This window comes from Phacochoerus africanus, chromosome 12, assembly GCF_016906955.1.
Source record: "Phacochoerus africanus isolate WHEZ1 chromosome 12, ROS_Pafr_v1, whole genome shotgun sequence".
NCBI classification, from domain to species: domain Eukaryota; kingdom Metazoa; phylum Chordata; class Mammalia; order Artiodactyla; family Suidae; genus Phacochoerus; species Phacochoerus africanus.
The window spans coordinates 46,787,903-46,805,734 of record NC_062555.1 but is presented as its reverse complement, the minus strand read 5'-3'; the positions used below and the strand labels follow the sequence as shown (position 1 = coordinate 46,805,734).

The following is a 17,832-nucleotide window of genomic DNA, read 5'->3' as shown; positions in this document are numbered from 1 at the left end:
GTGTACAGAGTGAATGGTTTGTTTTTATTTATGTCACCCGATCAGTGACATTCTTTTTTTTTTTTTTTTTGGTCTTTTTGCCTTTTCTTGTGCCATTCCTGTGGCATATGGAGGTTCCCAGGCTAGGGGTCGAATGGGAGCTGTAGCCACCAGCCTACGCCAGAGCCACAGCAATGCATCTGCAACCCACACCACAGTTCAGGGCAACGCGGGATCCTTAACCCACTGAGCAAGGCCAGGGATCAAACCTGCAACCTCATGGTTCCTAGTCAGATTCGTTAACCACTGCACCACGAGGGGAACTCCGACATTTTATTTTTAGCCTGACGCCTTACAAGGCTGGAACTGATGAGCCTGAATGTACTGTGACCCATGGTTCTTGAATCAGGGTCTCCCTGGGGGCCGCACTCTGGGTTGGGAGCTCAGCAAAGGCAGGAGTCACAAGTGTGTCTCCCTCACCTCCTCTCCCCACCAGCACTTACCTGCAGGCGCCCGTCATGCTTCCATCCAGTTAATGATTAGATGGAGGAATTTGTGCTTGCCTTGTATTCTCTATTTTTCTTTTCTATTTTTGTTTGCTTTTGTTTTTTAGGGCCCAACCTGTGGCATATGGAGAGTCCCAGGCTAGGGGTTGAATTGGAGCTGTAGCTGCTGTCATAGTTCATGACAATGCCAGATCCTTAACCCACTGAGCAAGGCCAGGGATCAAACCTGTGTCCTCATGGATACTACTCAGATTCCTTTCAGCCGAGCCACAACGGGAACCCCTATTTTTAAATTTTTTTTCTTAATTTTTTATGTTTTGTTTTTTGGCTGCACCCATGGCACATGGAAGCTCCTGGGCCAAGGATCAGACCCATGCATCAGCAGTGACCTGCCAAAGTGACAACACTGGACCCTTAACCCCCCTGCGCCACAGCAGGATCTCCCTGAATTGTTTTTAAAGTCATGTTACAATGGTGATCGCCAGTCTCCAGGGACAGAGGAAACTGTCCTCTGTTCCCTAAATGAACATACCCTCATAGATCATCAAGTGAATCTCTGCAGATTTCTCTCAAGGCCACCAGATGGGCCAGTGTCTTGGGCTCTTGGCATCTGACCCTCAGCTTGGAACACAGCTAACTTAGAAAGAGGCTGAGCTCTGAGGATAAGGTGCGGTATCTCTCATCCTTCCAGATCAGCCCTGGCTTGGGGTTTGGGACCATCTGAGTGATGGGCAGTGCTTCCTGGGCCCCGTGGTGGCTCCTGGTTCATCACATCCTATTTGATCCAGACCAGTTTGTGACATCATGGCTAAGGCACATCAAAGGTGCTGTCTGTTTCAGAGAGGGCTGAAAGGATAAAGCACCAAGATACTTCACTGAGATCTAGCGGGACTTAGGGAACCAAATATCAGCAACTCTGAAAATGTCAGGGCTACCCTGAAGGCTGCGGACCTTCACAGAAAAGACTTTTATATAAATTCCTCTGTGCAGACTTGTTACAGTGCCTACAGAAAGAGCACTTGGTGCATGCATCATGGGGAGATCCCACTGTGGTACAAGAGGACCAGGAAGGATCTCTGGAGCTTGGGGCATAGGTTTGGTCCCCAGCCCGGCACAGTGGGTTAAGGATCCAGAGTTGCTGCAGCTGCAGTGTGCAGTGTAGGTGGCAACTGTGGCTTGGATCTGATCCCTGACCCAGGAACTCCATATGCTTCGGGGCACCCCCCCCTCCGGAAAAAAAGAAAAGAAATGCATCTTGGATGTTGTGAAGTTCAGGGAGCACAGCGGTTGGGCACTCTCATCTTGGCTGCACCTTAAAACCCCTGGGGTTTTAAGACATTCAGGCACATAAATCCCATCCCTGCTGGAACTGAAAACACATCTCTGAGGCTGGGCCCGGCACATGCATTTTTTTTAAAGCTCCTCTGGTGCTTCTGACTGGGGGGAGGGTAGGTGTAGAAAACTGGTGGGCTAGGTGTCCACTCATCTACTTTCAGGTCTCAGATGATGTCACCACCAAATAGAAATCGTCCATCCCGTGGATTTTATGCTTCAGTATTTTTTTTTTCTTTTACTATACCAAGTAAATATTCTTTTTAGTCTCAGCTTCAGTTCTGAAAACCAAAACTAGTTGTTTCAATGTGAATTTTATGTTAGGTGCGCACTTGTGCTTAAAAAGGATCTGAGAACTTTTCACCTGCACTGACGTCATTTTAAATTGTTTTTAAATGACCATAATGACCATGAATAATAAAATCAATGATTCAATTTTAAAACAGCAAATTAGGAAGGAAAGTTGAAATCTGTGTATTAGTTCAATGGAAAACATTAAAAAGCGGTTTCATTGTGCTTTTGGGGGCACATCAATTTCTAAGCTATAATTTGGCCTGCAGAATTTAAAAGGGCTCCTCTTTTTTTCTTTGGTAGTTAAGGGGGAAAAAAAAGATCCTTTGAATGCAAGAATTTTTTTTCTCAAGACTATATTTCTGAGAGTTGGTGCATATTCTGCTGATTTGCCAAAATTACTTTAAAAAGTCTGGGAGACTGCAGGAAATGCTGAAATTACGATCATCATTTTGTTACCATTATCTTCCCGCCTACTCTTCCCCCAAAAGGGATCGGCATCATCTACCACCAAATAAATGGTAGCTCCTGGAATTCAAGGGCGATGCTGGGAAGGTGTGAAATCAGGAGACACATGGCTTTTGTGCCTTCAGATCAATGGCTGAACTCCAGACCCTGGCATGCTTTTCAGAGAGGCATGTCATTTGTTTTAAATAACTGCTCTTCATCTGCTTCAATAGCACCTGGCATGCTGCAGGTGGCAACACTTTTTTTTTTTTTTTTGCTTTTTAGGGCTGTACCCGTGCCATGGAATTTCTCAGGCCAGGGGTCAAATTGGAGCTGCAGGTGCCAGCCTACACCACAGCCACAGCAACGCAGGATCCGAGACACATCTGTGACCTACACCACAGCTCAAAGCAATGCTGCATACTTAACCCACTGAGTGAGGTCAGGAATTGACCTGCATCCTCATGGTTACTAGTCTGGTTCATTACCACTGAGCCACATGGGAACTCCTGGCAATAATTTGTTTATCTCAAGAAATGAAATACAACACGAACCTCTCCTGGAAGACCACACCATCCCATTTCTGTCCTTGTTAGGCAAACTCTAAAGCGTGGTTCTTTGTGTGAACATTCGTATTGCATACTGCATTGCAATCATTTATGAAAACTACAAGCTAGGCAGGATGATGGTAAAACACTGTGGTGGGAGCCGAGGCTGCTGAGGGCCCTGGCAGTACCTGGGAATGAGCGGGTTGCATTCTCCAGGATCCAGTGGGTTGATGTCACAATTCTCGTAGTCAAAGGTCCCATTCCACAAGTGCTTTGCCAGCTGAAAGGCTATTTTCCGCTGTGCTAATGTGACTTCTTTCCCATGCCACACGTAAACTTCGCTCCCAAAATCAAACACCAGTACCTGGGGAAAGGACACAGAAGAATGTGTTAACTTCAAGGACAGGTTCGAGTTGAATCAGGGTCTCTAGTGACAGTGGATCAGACAGGTGCCGATGCAAATCTTAATGGAGTATCTGGTACAAACACAAAAAGATCTGGCCAGTGGGCACCGCCCTGCCAAGCCAGCCTCTGCCCTGTGAGTGTGATTTTTGTTGTGTCCTAAATGCTGAAGCTAATGTCTGTCCTCCAAACACTCAAGCCACCTAACACTTCTGGTTCATAGTAAGAATTATTTATGAGTCTTCCCCACCTCCCTTCTTTCCTTCCTCCCCCCTTCTCTTCTCCTTCCCTCCCTCCTCTGTCATTCATTTAGCTCATCCAGGCCACTTCATAGGGCACTACAGATCTAGTGTTATCTTCTCTCTCTGATATGATTCCAAGACCCTCAAGGCAGAGACCATACTGTATTTGTATTTTCAGTCGGGCTTACTAAGTGTTTGTTGAATGAATACATGAATGCAATGGTATTTCTTATATTCATGCCTATGGTTTATTCTATTCTTTCTTCCTAGAATACTTTCTTTCTTCATTTCCAGCAAGCCAGATTCTACTCAACTTCAAACTAGGCTCAATTTCACCTTCTCTTTAAAATCTCCTGATTATTTCTTTTTTTCTGGGACTTTTTTCCTTTCTCCATGTAAACACCCATACATATATAATCTCTCTAGCTTTGGATGACATTCTATTTTTTAATGTATTTTATGTATTTTTTTTTTACTTTTTTGCCTTTTAAAAAAGTTTTATTGAAGTATAGTTGATTTACAGGGTTGTGATAATTTCAGTTGTACAACGAAGTGATTCATTCAGAAGTATATGGATGAAATTTGTTCTAATACTCTCTACCTAATGAAATTTAAAACCCATTTGTGCCTTCCACACTTTTTTCTCAAAACTTGGAATACTTAGTGGTGCAAATATACTTATTTGTATATTTAATAAGTATTTATTGGTGTGAGAGAAAAAACCCATCACACTACTTGGCAAAACCCATAAATTACATATACACCCATTATTCCTAAAACTCAAGGACTGAAAAACATTTACTGTTTATAGAAAAATCAAGAGATAGGGCTAAGTCATAATTATATTGGGCCTAAATCAAAAAAGCTTTCAATAACACTTGTTTCCTCTGAGCGATATTCTGAATTCCATATTAGCGTCTAAGACGGCAGTAATGGTTTGACTTTTTTTTTTTTCCTTTTCTTGGGCTGCTTCCTGTGGCTATGGAGGTTCCCAGGCTGGGGGTCGAATCGGAGCTGTAGCCACCAGCCTACTCCAGAGCCACAGCAATGCAGAATCCGAGCTGCATCTGCGACCTACAATACAGCTCGAGGCAACGCCGGACTTAACCCACTGAGCGAGGCCAGGGATCGAACCCGCAACCTCAAGGTTCCTAGTCGGATTTGTTAACCACTGAGCCACGAAGGGAACTCCCCTCACTGTACCTCTTTAGACTGCAGGAGGGAGCACTTGGGAATCTTCCCCCAGTAGTCGTCGTCAGGAACGAGTTTGTCATCCATCAGACGGTAAATGCAGTTGGTTTCTATTATGGCTGTTTCGTACAGCTCATCTTCCTTGGGGTCTCCAGCAGCTTTGGCATAAGAACAGGAAGAGGGCGTTAGATTTTCCACTGGGCCGTGGCTGGTTTGTAAGAATGAAGGAGGGGAAAGAAAAGGCAGTTGAGATGCAGGGAACTCTTACTCTGGTAACTGGTTTGGCCACCCAGGAGCTTCCAGAAGTCTTTGGCTGCATGCGTGTGTGTATTAATGCCTTCTTCAATGGTTTGGATGTAAGTAGCTCTACACCCAAGTTCCCGCTTGGTCTGGATTAAAGTTGCGAGTTCCGAGGCCTAAAACGAGAGGGGAATACAGTTATGTGGGCAGACAAGCTCGTGGCCAGGTAGAAGGGCAATGATGACGAGCTCAGAGACATGGGTTCTCTGAAAGGAAAGCCGTGACCATGGGGGTTGGGGGTGGGGGTGGGGGACTGTCTGCAAAGTCAAGAAAATGTTAACTCAAGGACTGGGGGTATCAATTCTTTGCAGCAATGGTTCTCCGTCTTCAAATTCAACAGATCACTTGTGGCTTTTATTTATTTTCTTTTTCTTTTGTTTTTATGGCCACATCTGTGACACATGGAAGTTCCCAGGCCAGGGGTCAAAATTAGACCTGCAGCTGGCAGCCTTAGCCACAGCCACAGCAACATCAGATCCCAACCCCATCTGGGACCTACACTTCAGCTTGTGACAGTGCTGGATCCTTAACCCACTGAGGGGTCCAGGGGTTGGTCTTGGGGACACTATGTCCGGTTCTTAACCAGTGAGCCACAGTGGGAACTCGTCGTGAAACTTTTAAAAAATACCCATTCCCTGGTCTTTTCCCATTAAAGTCTCATTCAATAGGGCCTGCAGCAGAGTCTCCCGGGCTCCTGGGATAAATAGCTTTGAAGGGATGTACCAGTTCCTTTGCTAGGAAAAGTGCTGAATCAGGACTTTGAACCTGGAGGCAGGGGTCAGACTCCTTTAAAACATCTCTCTAGAGTTCCCATCATGGTGCAGCAGAAACGAACCCGACTAGGAGCCATGACGTTGCGGGTTGGATCCCTGGCCTCACTCAGTGGGTTAAGGACCTGGCATTGCCGTGAGCTGTAGTGTAGGTCACAGACAGGGTTCAGATCTGGCGTTGCTGTGGCTGTGGCGTAGGCCGGCAGCTGTAGCTCAGATTAGGCCCCTAGCTGGGGAACCTCCTTATGCCATGGGTGTGGCCCTTAAAAAGCAAAACAAACAAACAAGCAAAAAACCCCAAAAAACCCTAAAGAAAGAAACTCATGGACATGGAGAACAGACATGTGGTTGCCAAGGGGGAGGGAGTGGGATGGACTGGGAGTTTGGGGTTAGTAGATACAAATTATTGCATTTGGAATGGATAAGCAATGAGGTCCTGCTGTACAGCACAGGGAACTATATCCAGTCACTTGTGATGGAACATGATGGAGGATAATGTGAGAAAAAGAATGTGTATATATACACATATGACTGGGTCACTTTGCTGTACAGCAGAAATTGACAGAATGTTGTAAATCAACTATAATAAAAAATAATAAAAATTTGGAAGTTCCTGTCATGCTCAGTGGTTAACAAACCCGACTAGCATCTGTGAAGATGCGGATGCGAACACTGGCCTTGCCTAGTGGGTTAAGGATCCGGCGTTGCCGTGAGCTGTGGTGTAGGATGCAGACGCTGCTTGGACCTGGCGTTGCTGTGGCTGTGGTGCTGGCTGGTGGCTACAGCTCTGATTCGACCCCTAGCCTGGGAACCTCCATATGCCGAGAGTGCAGCCCTAATAAAGACAAAAGGGCAAAAAAACCCCACAAAAACCAACAACAATGATAAAAATCTTAAAAAATCTCCCCCACAAACCATTCCCCTTAAATGCTTAGTGAAAGCTTGTTTCAGAGACCTTCAGGAAAATGAGTTACAGCCTCTCTCGCTTAATGCAACACTGGGCAGTGGAAAAGCTTCCTAGGGTTCTGGCAACTGGGAGAACATTCTCTCCATGTCTGAGAGATGTGCGTGGAGGTCCCGCTGTGGCTTGGCGGGTTGAGAACCCAGCTAGGGTCCATGAGGACGTGGGTTCAGTCCCTCCCTCAGTGGGTTAGGGATCCGGCGTTGCGGCAAGCTATGGCTTAGGGTTAGGTCACAGATGTGGCTCAGATTCTGCATTGCTGTGGGTGGTGTAGGCCGGCAGCTGCAGCTCCAATTTGACTCCTAGCCTAGGAACTTCCATATGCTGTAGGTGACGCCCCCCCCCCAAAAAAAAAAAAGACAGAGATGCATGGAGTATGGAGTTCCCCAGTGGCACAGAGGGTTAAGGATCTGGCATTGTCACCACCATGGTGCTGCTTTGATCCTTGGCCTGGGAAGTTCCGCATGCAGTGGGCATGGCCAGAAAATAATAAATAAATAAATAGAAGAGCTGCGTAATGAAGCTACGTTGGTCCCTTAGATACCGACCTTGGCCTTCTCTATGACGTTGGCAAACTCTCCCGCCCACAGGAAGCAGTGGTGGGGGGAGAGCAGGAGGAAGCAGTCCCCGCTGTTGAGGGAGGAGGCACGAGGCTCCACCAGCCTGGTCTGCACGTGTCTTCGTCCTGAACACAGGCAAAGGGTCACCATCTTCCCAGAGAGGAGACCTGTCCCCAAGGCACTGGCAGGACCACCTGGGAAGCCCCACAGGTCCGACGTACCCCTGCTCCAGGCTCTCCCCCCCTCCCCCGAAGAGGGTCACCTGCTCACGTTAGTTGCCGTGACCTGGGGACTTAGAATCACTGCAGTGTTGGTCCCTGTCCTGGGTGGTATGTTCCCAAATGTCACCATGTTTCTCAGGGCCACTATGGGTGTGCTTTGATAGCATGTGTATGTGTATGGATTAATGAAGGTGCCCTTCCCCAAGGGCACCCGGCAACCCCCCCCACCCCCCCGCGTCCCCTGGTCTCTGCTCAGTCCACCTCCTACACCTAACAACTCAGGCAGCTTCTTCATCCTGGGAGGCGGCTAAGTCCCTGCACACAGCCCAGAGCCCTTCTGGGTGTGGGGTAAGGCTCCTTGCTATTGAAGAAAGGAAGGGGCAGAAAAACAGGTGTGTGTGGGGGGGGGGGAGGGAGAAGGAGGGGGGAGGGAGGAGGGAGAGGATAAGGAAAAAAAGAAAGAAAAAGGAAGGAAGGAAAAGTCAGAAAGGGACAGAAAGAAAAGAAGAAAGGAAGAAAGGGAGAAAAGACAGGAAGGAAGAAAAGAAAAAAGGAAGGAAAAGAAAGAAAATGGAAGAAAGGAGAAAAAGAAAGGAGGAAGAGAAAGGAAGAAAGGGAGGAAGAGAAGAAAGAAGGAGGGGGAGAAGGGGGAAGAAGGCAGGGAGGGGGAGGGGGGAGGGAGGGAGGGGGAGGGGAGGGGGGGAGAAAGGAAGGGAGGGAGGGGGGAAGGGGGAGGCGGGGGCTCCTCAGGTCCTCCTCTCCTTTGCTTCCTTCTCGGAGAACGCCCATCCCTCTCTGGCTGCCCTGACTCCTGGGGACCCCCTGCAAGGAGGACAAAGAGTGGACCTTCTGAGGGCGAGACAGGCTGTGAGTGGCAGGCACCCCCGGAAGGGAAGCAGCAGCAAGGGCTGAGACTCGGGGATGGGACAGACCAGGGTTCAGAGGCAGCTCTGCCCCTCGGCCACACAGCCCGAAGGTCTAACGTGTGGAGCCAGACTGTTTCCCACCTCATGGGGTTTTTGACCCCTCTGTGAGATAAGGGGGCACGTGCTCCCCCCTCTGCTCAGGCAAGTTGGGGGAAGTCAGGGCTCCCGAGGTGACCAGACCACCAACAGCCCTGGCTGGCGCCTAATTCTCTCTGCTGCGCTTCCGTTACCTTTAATCTGTAACAACATGAGCTTCTTGTAGGGCACAGCACTGTTGTTGGAGTTTTGTTCTGTCAGGTTGACGCTTCGCAGGCTGACGCTGCTGAAGTTTTCTTTGCTGGCTAAACCCGCCAGGGTGACCTCGGAGAAGTTGGAGTTGGAGGACACTGCGGGGGTTGATGGACACACACACAGGGGAAGACAGGTGAACAGGCGAAGGAACAGGGTTGAAACAGCAACTATTCATAATCAACTCATGACTTTTTCTTTTCAAGTTAATCCTAATGGGGAAAACACACTCTAGTTTGATGAACTAGCAGTGGAGCCCTGTATTAGGAAGTAAACAGAGGGCTGAAAGTATAAAGGCAGAGTTCCTGATGTGGCTCAGTGGGTTAAGAACCCAACATAGTGTCCCTGAAGATGAGGGTTTGATCACAGGCCTTGCGCAGTGGGTTAAGGATCTGGCATTGCCTTGGCTGTGGTGTAGGCCTGCAGCTGCAGCTCCAACACAACCCCTAGCCTGGGAACTTCCATATGCCGCAGTGGTGGCCACAAAAAGAAACAAAAAAAAGTGTAAATGCTTATTGACAAGCATCACCCCTGGTCAGGCAGAGAGAAGAGAAGCATGTGACAGTGCGGGTGGGTATCAGCCTAAGTCAAGACGTGGCCTCATTTCACGAAGGCTGTGAAAATTAGACATCTTCTATCAAAAATCTTTACAGAAAAGACTCACAAAAAAGCAGGCACCTTGTAAGGCATGGTTTAGTTCTTTTTTTTTTTTTTTTTGCTATTTCTTGGGCCAATCCCACGGCATATGGAGGTTCCTAGGCTAGGAGTCGAATCGGAGCTGTAGCCACCGGCCTACGCTACAGTCACAGCAACACGGGATCCGAGCCGCATCTGCAACCTACACCACAGCGCACGGCAACGCCGGATTGTCAACCCACTGAGCAAGGGCAGGGATCGAACCCGCAACCTCATGGTTCCTAGTCGGATTCGTTAACCACTGCGCCATGACGGGAACTCCCTGGTTTAGTTCTAATATCTTCCTGGAGGCAGAGGGAACAACTAAACGACCTCTTGAGGCCTCTGCTCTCAGATTTAGGATCGTAACACGAGGCTGGGTTTTCACTGTGGACCAACAAAGGTATATGTGTCCCTGAAAAGTGGAGATAAACTACATAAAATGTATGCCAAGAAACCTTGATTTCTCTAGCTCATTGTTTTAAAAAAATATGTATATGCTAGAGAGAAATATAGAAAATGATTTTGGTGGGATGAGGTTTTAACCCTGAAGAAATACGCATATTGACAACTTAACAACTCACATGGCATACAAAATCTGAAATACACTTATTATGAAAAGATATAATAAAAATGTTCAGCCACTTCATCTAAGTACTCTATTTGAGTTTCCTGGTGGCACAGTAGGTTAAGGATCTGGCATTGTCACTGAAGCAGCTCTGGTTGCTGTGACGTGGTTTTGTTCCCTGGCCTGGGAACTTCCACATGCCATGGGCATGGCCAATAAATAAATAAACACTCTATTTCTAAAAAGAAATTAGGAAGTAGGTTTATGAGTGTAATAGGAAAATTAAAATTACAGCAAGAATATTCAGAATATCAAGATCATACATGCAAACATCTCCACTAAGAAAACCACTGTTTCAGGACTGGGGAACATGTGTGGCTGGGCAGATCAAAGCAGATGGCTTGGCCTGAAGTGGGACGAAGGTCTGGGGCCTGCCTTCTTACTCTCATCCTCTGCCCCATCCCGACGCCCCACACTCCCCTCAACCCACATCGCAACTCCAAGGAGCCCCAAGGACCTTTCCAAAAAAAAAAAAAATGTGAAAAGCACCGCTATATGCATTCATTAGTCATGGAAAAAAAAAAATCTAGAAGTAGGCAAAAGCAGCGACTCGGCCCACTTTCCTGTGAGCGATCAAACAATCTGCTTTCTAATAAAATGAAGTAAGACATTATGTTTGGAAACCGGTTGAATTACAAAGCCCGGCAACCTCCTTTCTTCCAACCTTTTGAAAGAAAACTCCACAAACCAGGATAATGTGACTTAACCAAGCGAACAGGTGTGCCACGCTGTTACGAATTCCTACGAGAAGCCTTTACATTCCAACGCAGGCTTCCTGAAGGTGCGCACCTATATGCGCGCACGTGCAAACTTATTCTCCATGAGTGTCTCTGAGCACCACGACCGGCCTTGGAGAGGCAGCAAAAAATGATGCAATCACCGAATTGCTGGTCTCCCAAGCCGGAGACTGAATACTCACTCTTCTCTACTTTCATCCGCTTTGATTCCACGAAGGCCACGTTCAACCTCTGCTCGGTGTATTCCTGGAGGAGGTCTTCTCTTGCGGCCAGCATTTTCAGGGGGTTTTTGGAAGCCTGGACCCGACGCTTGGGCCTCACGGCACGCTTGTGCTCAGCCACTGAGGAGGTCAACCTACAAAGTGAAGCAGAGCTGGGTGTGGCCTTGGTCTGCAGTTTCACCCAAGCCTGCTTGCCTGCAGGTCTCTGACCTGAAGCAATGGGCCTGCGATTTAATTTCTTTCTTTTGTTATATGCCTTTTTTTTTTCTTTCTGCTTTTTTTTCTAGGACTGCACCTGCGGCATATGGAGGGTCCCAGGCTAGGGGTCTAATTGGAGCTGAAGCTGCCAGCTTATGCCAGAGCCACAGCAACATGGGATCTGAGCCGCATCTGCGAGCTACACCACAGCTCAGAGCAACGCCGGATCCTCAACCCACTGAGCGAGGCCAGGGATCAAACCCACAACCTCATGGTTCCTCGTCAGATTCGTTAACCACTGAGCCACGATGGAAACTCCTATCCATCTTTTCTTTAAAAGCATTTTTCATTTTTATGGGGGGGGGGGTCCCACCTGTGGCATACATTAGTTCCCAGGCTTGGGGTTGAATCAGAGCTACAGCTGCCGGCCTATGCCACAGTCATAGCAACACCAGATCTGAGCCATGTCTGTGACCTATACCACAGCTGCAGATCCTTAACCTACTGAGCGAGTTCAGGGATCGAACCTGCAACAGGTTCTTCACCCACTGAGCCACAGTGGGAGCTCCTGGTTATCCATCTTACAACTTCTCCTCTGCCCACCACTCCACTGATAAAGAGTCAGAGGATCTTGGAGATGGAAGATGCAAGTTGATTTAGTTCAAGACCCCAGCCCATCCCAGGAGCCCCACTCACACCAAAACCCGTGCTCTCCACCTGGAGGAGCAGCCAGTGCCTCATGGGCAGCTCATCTCCCTCTGGACCACTCTGCAGGGTGGAAGTCCTTGCCTATTATCACATCCCGCAACATCTTTTTTTTTTTTTTTGCTTTTTAGGGCTGCATATACAGCATATGGAAGTTCCTAGGCTAGCTGTCGAATGAGAGCCATAGCTGCTGGCGTACACCACAGCCACAGCAATGTGGTATCCAAGCGCCTCTGCGACCTACACCACAGCTCACAGCAACACCAGATCCTTAACCCACTGAGTGGGACCAGGGATTGAACCCGTGTCCTCATGGATACTGGCCAGGTTCCTTACTGCTGCGCCACAATGGGAACTCCACATCCCACAACATCCTCATGACGCCTTTTCCTGCTGGCACAGAACGCCCCTCTCCTTCTTTGGGCTCTGAAGCCCTCCAAGAATGTCCAGCCAGCCATCACTTCTCAATTTAATCCTCTTTCCTCCACACTTGGCTTTCTCTTTCTGTCAGTTTTTCAGTTCCCTCCCCAACTCCCCTGTCACTAGCCTCCTCTCCCATCTACCCTGCAGAAAACAAAGCATGATTTTGAAGAATGTATTGAAATCAAAGAGGCCCGTGGGCATTCCCCGGGGACTGAGCAGTTAAGGATTCAGTGTTGTCACTGCTGAGGTGTGGGTTTGATCCTTAGCCCAGGAATCTCCACGTGCCATGGACATGGTCAAAAAATAAATAAATAAAAGAGATCCACAAACCAACTATGACCTTCTCTCTCTCTCTCTCTCTCACACACACACACACACACACACACACACAGAGCTCTGGGGGAGAAGACCAGACATGGGAAGTTGGGTGGACTCAGTGACACTATTTCCCACCAGATTCCAGCTGCTCTTAATGTCCCATTGCAAGGATCTCTGTACCTGAGGTGCTCTTGCATATATAACATTGTCGTGTGTGTGTGTGTGTGTGTGTGTGTGTGTTTAAATTTTATGTAACAATTTAAACAGTGACATCTCAGTGAGATGACTGAGAAATGGTTCAGTAATCACGTACACAAATTCCCCAAATATTACTTAAAGGTGGGACACATTTTTCCCAAATGGTTCATTTTCTTAAGGCAATACATTGACAGCCTGAACAAACTGAAAAATGCAAAACATGTATCCAGAAGGTCTTCAGGAAAGATGTATGAGGACCCCACAGACTGCTGGAAGAGGCGGGCATGCTAACAAATTTGGATGAAATAGACAAGCGTGGTGGATGGCTGTGGGTTTAGGCCACCCTGCACACGCTTCCGGCTTCTGCTAAGACGGCCTTGACTTTCCTTTGGGGGAACAGCCTCTCTGCACGCCCCGCCCCCTCGGGCTAGGCCCCGCCCCCTCGGGCTAGACCACCCCTGGCCAATCAGCATCTTCCATCCCTTTCACCACAACGACAGTTTTAGAGCTGGTGCAGGGCTGGGAAAATCAAGCCTGCAACTCCTCCTGGGAATTCCTTCCTCCTTCCCGGAAGCTGCCTGAGTTAGGGATGGCCAAGGAGATGGGGTATAAACCCGGAGCAAGGGGTGGCCATCCCCGACCATGTACGAGACTTTGTTCTGAGCCTGAACCTCATTTTACGCCTGTACTTTTCAATGAGTGAACGTATACCCTCCACACCTGTCATGAGCTGAAGCCACAGTCTGACCTGCCTTTCTTTGTGGCACTTGCCACTAAAGGTATCCTACCACCACGAGCACTTTTCTTAGGTGGTTTAATGACATTCTGCGTGAAGAAGGACCCTGGGACATCACTGAGAAAACCCTCCGACCTATTGATTTTATACAGGGTTGCAAGGGAAGGAAACATGTTTCACTGATTTTGTAGTGAGCTGCATTCATCAGAGCCCAGGTGATCTAAACAGTTTTCAAAGCCATGAGTAAGAATTCAACATGTTCCTGTTGTGGCTCAGCAGAAATGAATCCAACTAATACCCATGAGGATGCAGGTTCAATCCCTGGCCTCGCTCAGTGGGTCGGGGATCCAGCATTGCTGTGAGCTGTGGTGTAGGTCACAGATGTGGCTCGGATCTGGCGTGCCTGTGGCTGTGGTGTAGACCAGCAGCTGTAGCTCCGATTTGACCCCTAGCCTGCGAACTTCCATATGCCGTGGGTGCAGCCCTAAAAAGCAAAATGAAAGACAGGCAATAGAGATCTGTGCTGAACGCTATTCATCTACAAGTCTGCAAAATAATATAGAGTGACATGGAAAGCCCAGCTAAGTTATTTTCACGGTCCAGGCACGTGATGTCAATGCAAGATTATTGCTGGAAGGAATGCCTGTCCTGGCTCACAAGCTCCATTGACCCCTCGACACTAGTGTCTGGATCTATAGAGAATGATTTGGCTGTTATGCATCTACTGCAAAAGGAGTCATAGGGAGAGAAGATTCTAGAAAAGCGTTGTGCAGAGGCTGCTGAAGGGATCTGTTCTCGGCAGGTGAAAGGTGGGACCTGTAATAACTCACTTGGGGGCATAAGGATCAAAAATGACATCGAAGTCCTCGTCCAGCTCCACGGGGCTTCTCGGGACAGCAGAATCCATGCTGCGGTAAAACTTGGCAAAGGTTTCGTCATCATCCGGCTTCATCACCTCTTTCACAGACTGGCCCGTGACCGTGAGGACCGTTTCTTGCATCCCACCAACTATCAAGAAACAAGCAAATCGATGACTTGAGATCTGCATATGAACATGACCCCAACTATGCGTTCCTACATCTTAAAAATTATTTTCTACCCCCTCCCCCACCTCGGTCCAGGAGAGGCGCGAACACAACAGTGATGTCCAGGGTTTGGTGGCTGCTTTCTGAGCATCATCTGGTTTCTCAGGAAAGGACTTCTGGTCTGAACAAAGCTTGCGCTATGAGTCATAGGAGAGATAGAGGCTCAAGCCTACAGAGAATTTCTTAATTTGTTCTTTTGGCTCCTGAAGGCACAGCAAACCTCAATCTCACTCTAGATCAGAATGTTCTGGGTGAAAGCTTTTTTCTGTAAAGGGCCACGTAGCAAATATTTTAGGCTTTGCCTAGGAGGTGATTTGACTCATGTTGCCCTAACACGACTCTGCTGCTATAGCACAAGAGCAACTATTACCAGTACAGACACAAATGGGCATGACTGTGTGTCAATAAAACTTTATTTCCAACAAGAGGTGGAGAGCTGGATCGGTTTGCTGACCCCGGGGCTAGATCACAGATCACTATTACATACAGGAAATAAACTTTGAATCATTTGCATTCTTGGCTTTGTCAGCTTTGTTATTACACTTTTGTATTTCTGGTTTAAAGTGGTTGTTTTATTTCCAACCTACTAGGGGCCACTTGTCAATAGCGGGGACACCAGTGCTTAGCATCTGAAAAGTTTCAAGTACTGGATATTTTTATTAAGCAATGAGGCTATTTTTGCATGTTGCTCTTTTATTTTACATCCTTCATGGACTTCTGTATTGAAATGTTTATTCATAGAATTTTCTTCTAGAGATCATTTATGATTATAAGGTATAACAGCAGCTGCTACCTTATTGGGAATTGATATATACAACTGAAAGGTCACCTGGCCCAAGATCATATTGATTTTGTGTAATAATCTGCTTGTAAGGTTAAAAGTAAAATTACCAAGAAAACACAATCCCAACTGGATGACATCCCAAGGGTTTAGATTCAGGAACAAATGTGTTATTGGGGACCCCCTATTGAGAAATTACCAACTGAATCAGAGTTTGGTAATCTGTTTTGACCAATGACTTTTTTTTGTTTTGTTTTTTTGTTTTGTCTTTTTAGGGCCACACCCCAAGCCTATGGAGGTTCCCAGGCTAAGGGTCGAATTTGAGCTGTAGCTGCCAGCCTACACCACAGCCACAGCAACGCAGGATCCAAGCCACGTCCATGACCTACACCACAGCTCTCGTTAATGCCAGATCCTTAACTCACTGAGGGAGGCCAGGGATCAAGCCTGCAATCTCATGGTTACTAGTTGAGTTCCTTATCCACTGAGCCACAATGGGAACTCTGATCAATAACTTCATTTTTTTTTTTTTTTTTAACCATTCCTGGGGCATGTGGAAGTTCCCAGGTCAGGGATCAAACCCATGTCACAGTAGAGATCAGAGCCATAGCAGTGACAATGCCAGATCCTTAACCCAAGGAGCCATCAGGGAACTCTATCACTTCATTTCTTAAAACTTAACAACAGGGAGTTCCTGCCATTGCCCAGTGGGTTAAGAATCCAACTGCAGCAGCATGGATCACTCGAGAGGTGTGGGTTTGAATCCCAGCCCGGTTCAGTGGGGTAAAGGATCTGGCATTGCCGTGGATGCAGTGTAGGTTGCAGCTGCAGCTTGGATTCAATCCCTGGCCTAAAAACCTCCATGTGTTCTGATATGGTGCGGCCATTACAACACCAATAACAACATAACAACAAAGATAATGCTTATGGCATGAATTGGAGATTGGTGAAGTTATGAGAGAAGACAATTTAGCTGAGGAGAAAAAGCAATCAGAGTTGGGCTTTAGGGATTTTGAGGGTGGGGCAGGTGTTTCTAGGTTTCCTGAGCTACCCATGGAAACACAAATCAGCACGGCTACAGGCACGTGACCAAAGCCTCCCCCTGGTCTGAGTGTACCTTTGTTATTCAACCTTCTTAGAAAGGTTTCCAGCCTGTCCAACTTGAGGTCCGATTCCAACTGCATGTCTGGTCTGGCTTCGATATCTGGGTGGTAGAAAACATGCATGAGTGAGAATCACAGAGGGCTCTTCTGCTCACAGACCCTTGGGCACCTCAGCTGCCTGGCGACTCACCTTCCAGGGGTTTGGAAACTGGCGTCGTGCCCCTCGGCTTACTGCAAATAGGGGAGGCTACTGGGGTGATGGCGGTGGGGGATGCCAGACCTGTGGACCAAACAAAGGAGCAGTGAGCATCTCAAGGTCACTTTTGAAAATTCCCACGACCCTGAGCGATCACCATGAGTTTGAAGGGAGATTTAACAATACGGAGAATTCACACACATGCATCTCACAAGTGCACATGCATGCGCGCGCGTGCACACACACACACGTGTACATTTAGCAGGGACTATGACCACATGACCACACATGTAAAACCACTGCCGGTGAAGGCAGGGCTATATTGTTCCTAAGGCCTGCAGGGCTGTCTCATACTGAACAATGAATACAGAGCCCGAATATGTTGATGGCATGAGAGTGTGCAGAAGGCAATCAGAATGTACTGGAACAAATGAAATAGTGAGTCCTGGAGGCCTTTGGAGCGGTGGAAGGAGCTGAAGTGAAAGTGTTAAAGTCGTCCTCGGTATTCACAGGGGATTGGATATTGAGGGATGACTTTAACAGGACTGCCCCCTTGACCCCAGTGGGTACCAAAATCCAGACACGCAGTCGTCTATAAAACAGCATATTTACAAATAATCTACGCACATCCTCCCACATGCCCCAGAGAACTCATGATACCTAAGACAATGTAAATGCTCTGGAAAGAGGTGGTGTGGAAACTTTAAAGTTTGCTTTTTAGAATTTTCAGGAATTAAAAAAAAAAAAAAAAACGGTTTTGGTTGTGGTTGGTGGATTCTGTGGCTATGGAGGACACAGAGGGCCCACCTTGTCTAGGCTGTCTCTGCAGAGGAAGGGGAGGGTGGGCTTGTCCCCAGCCCTGAA

The 17,832-nt window shown here is 47.6% G+C and overlaps 1 protein-coding gene across 6 annotated transcripts in view; it reads right to left on the bottom strand.

Annotated features, from left to right (window-relative positions):
- The window catches only part of SVIL (supervillin), a 170,747-nt gene that overhangs the window by 23,534 nt on the left and 129,381 nt on the right, over positions 1 to 17,832 (bottom strand). For all 6 annotated transcript variants that reach the window (XM_047754684.1, XM_047754685.1, XM_047754687.1 and 3 more), the window contains 9 exons: positions 16,963 to 17,052; positions 16,787 to 16,873; positions 14,634 to 14,811; positions 11,187 to 11,359; positions 8,907 to 9,062; positions 7,518 to 7,654; positions 5,207 to 5,354; positions 4,951 to 5,096; positions 3,292 to 3,467 (listed from right to left, as the gene is read on the bottom strand). In XM_047754684.1, the coding sequence (XP_047610640.1) occupies positions 3,292 to 3,467; positions 4,951 to 5,096; positions 5,207 to 5,354; positions 7,518 to 7,654; positions 8,907 to 9,062; positions 11,187 to 11,359; positions 14,634 to 14,811; positions 16,787 to 16,873; positions 16,963 to 17,052 (1,291 nt within the window). The remainder of the gene's footprint in view (positions 1 to 3,291; positions 3,468 to 4,950; positions 5,097 to 5,206; positions 5,355 to 7,517; positions 7,655 to 8,906; positions 9,063 to 11,186; positions 11,360 to 14,633; positions 14,812 to 16,786; positions 16,874 to 16,962; positions 17,053 to 17,832) is intronic.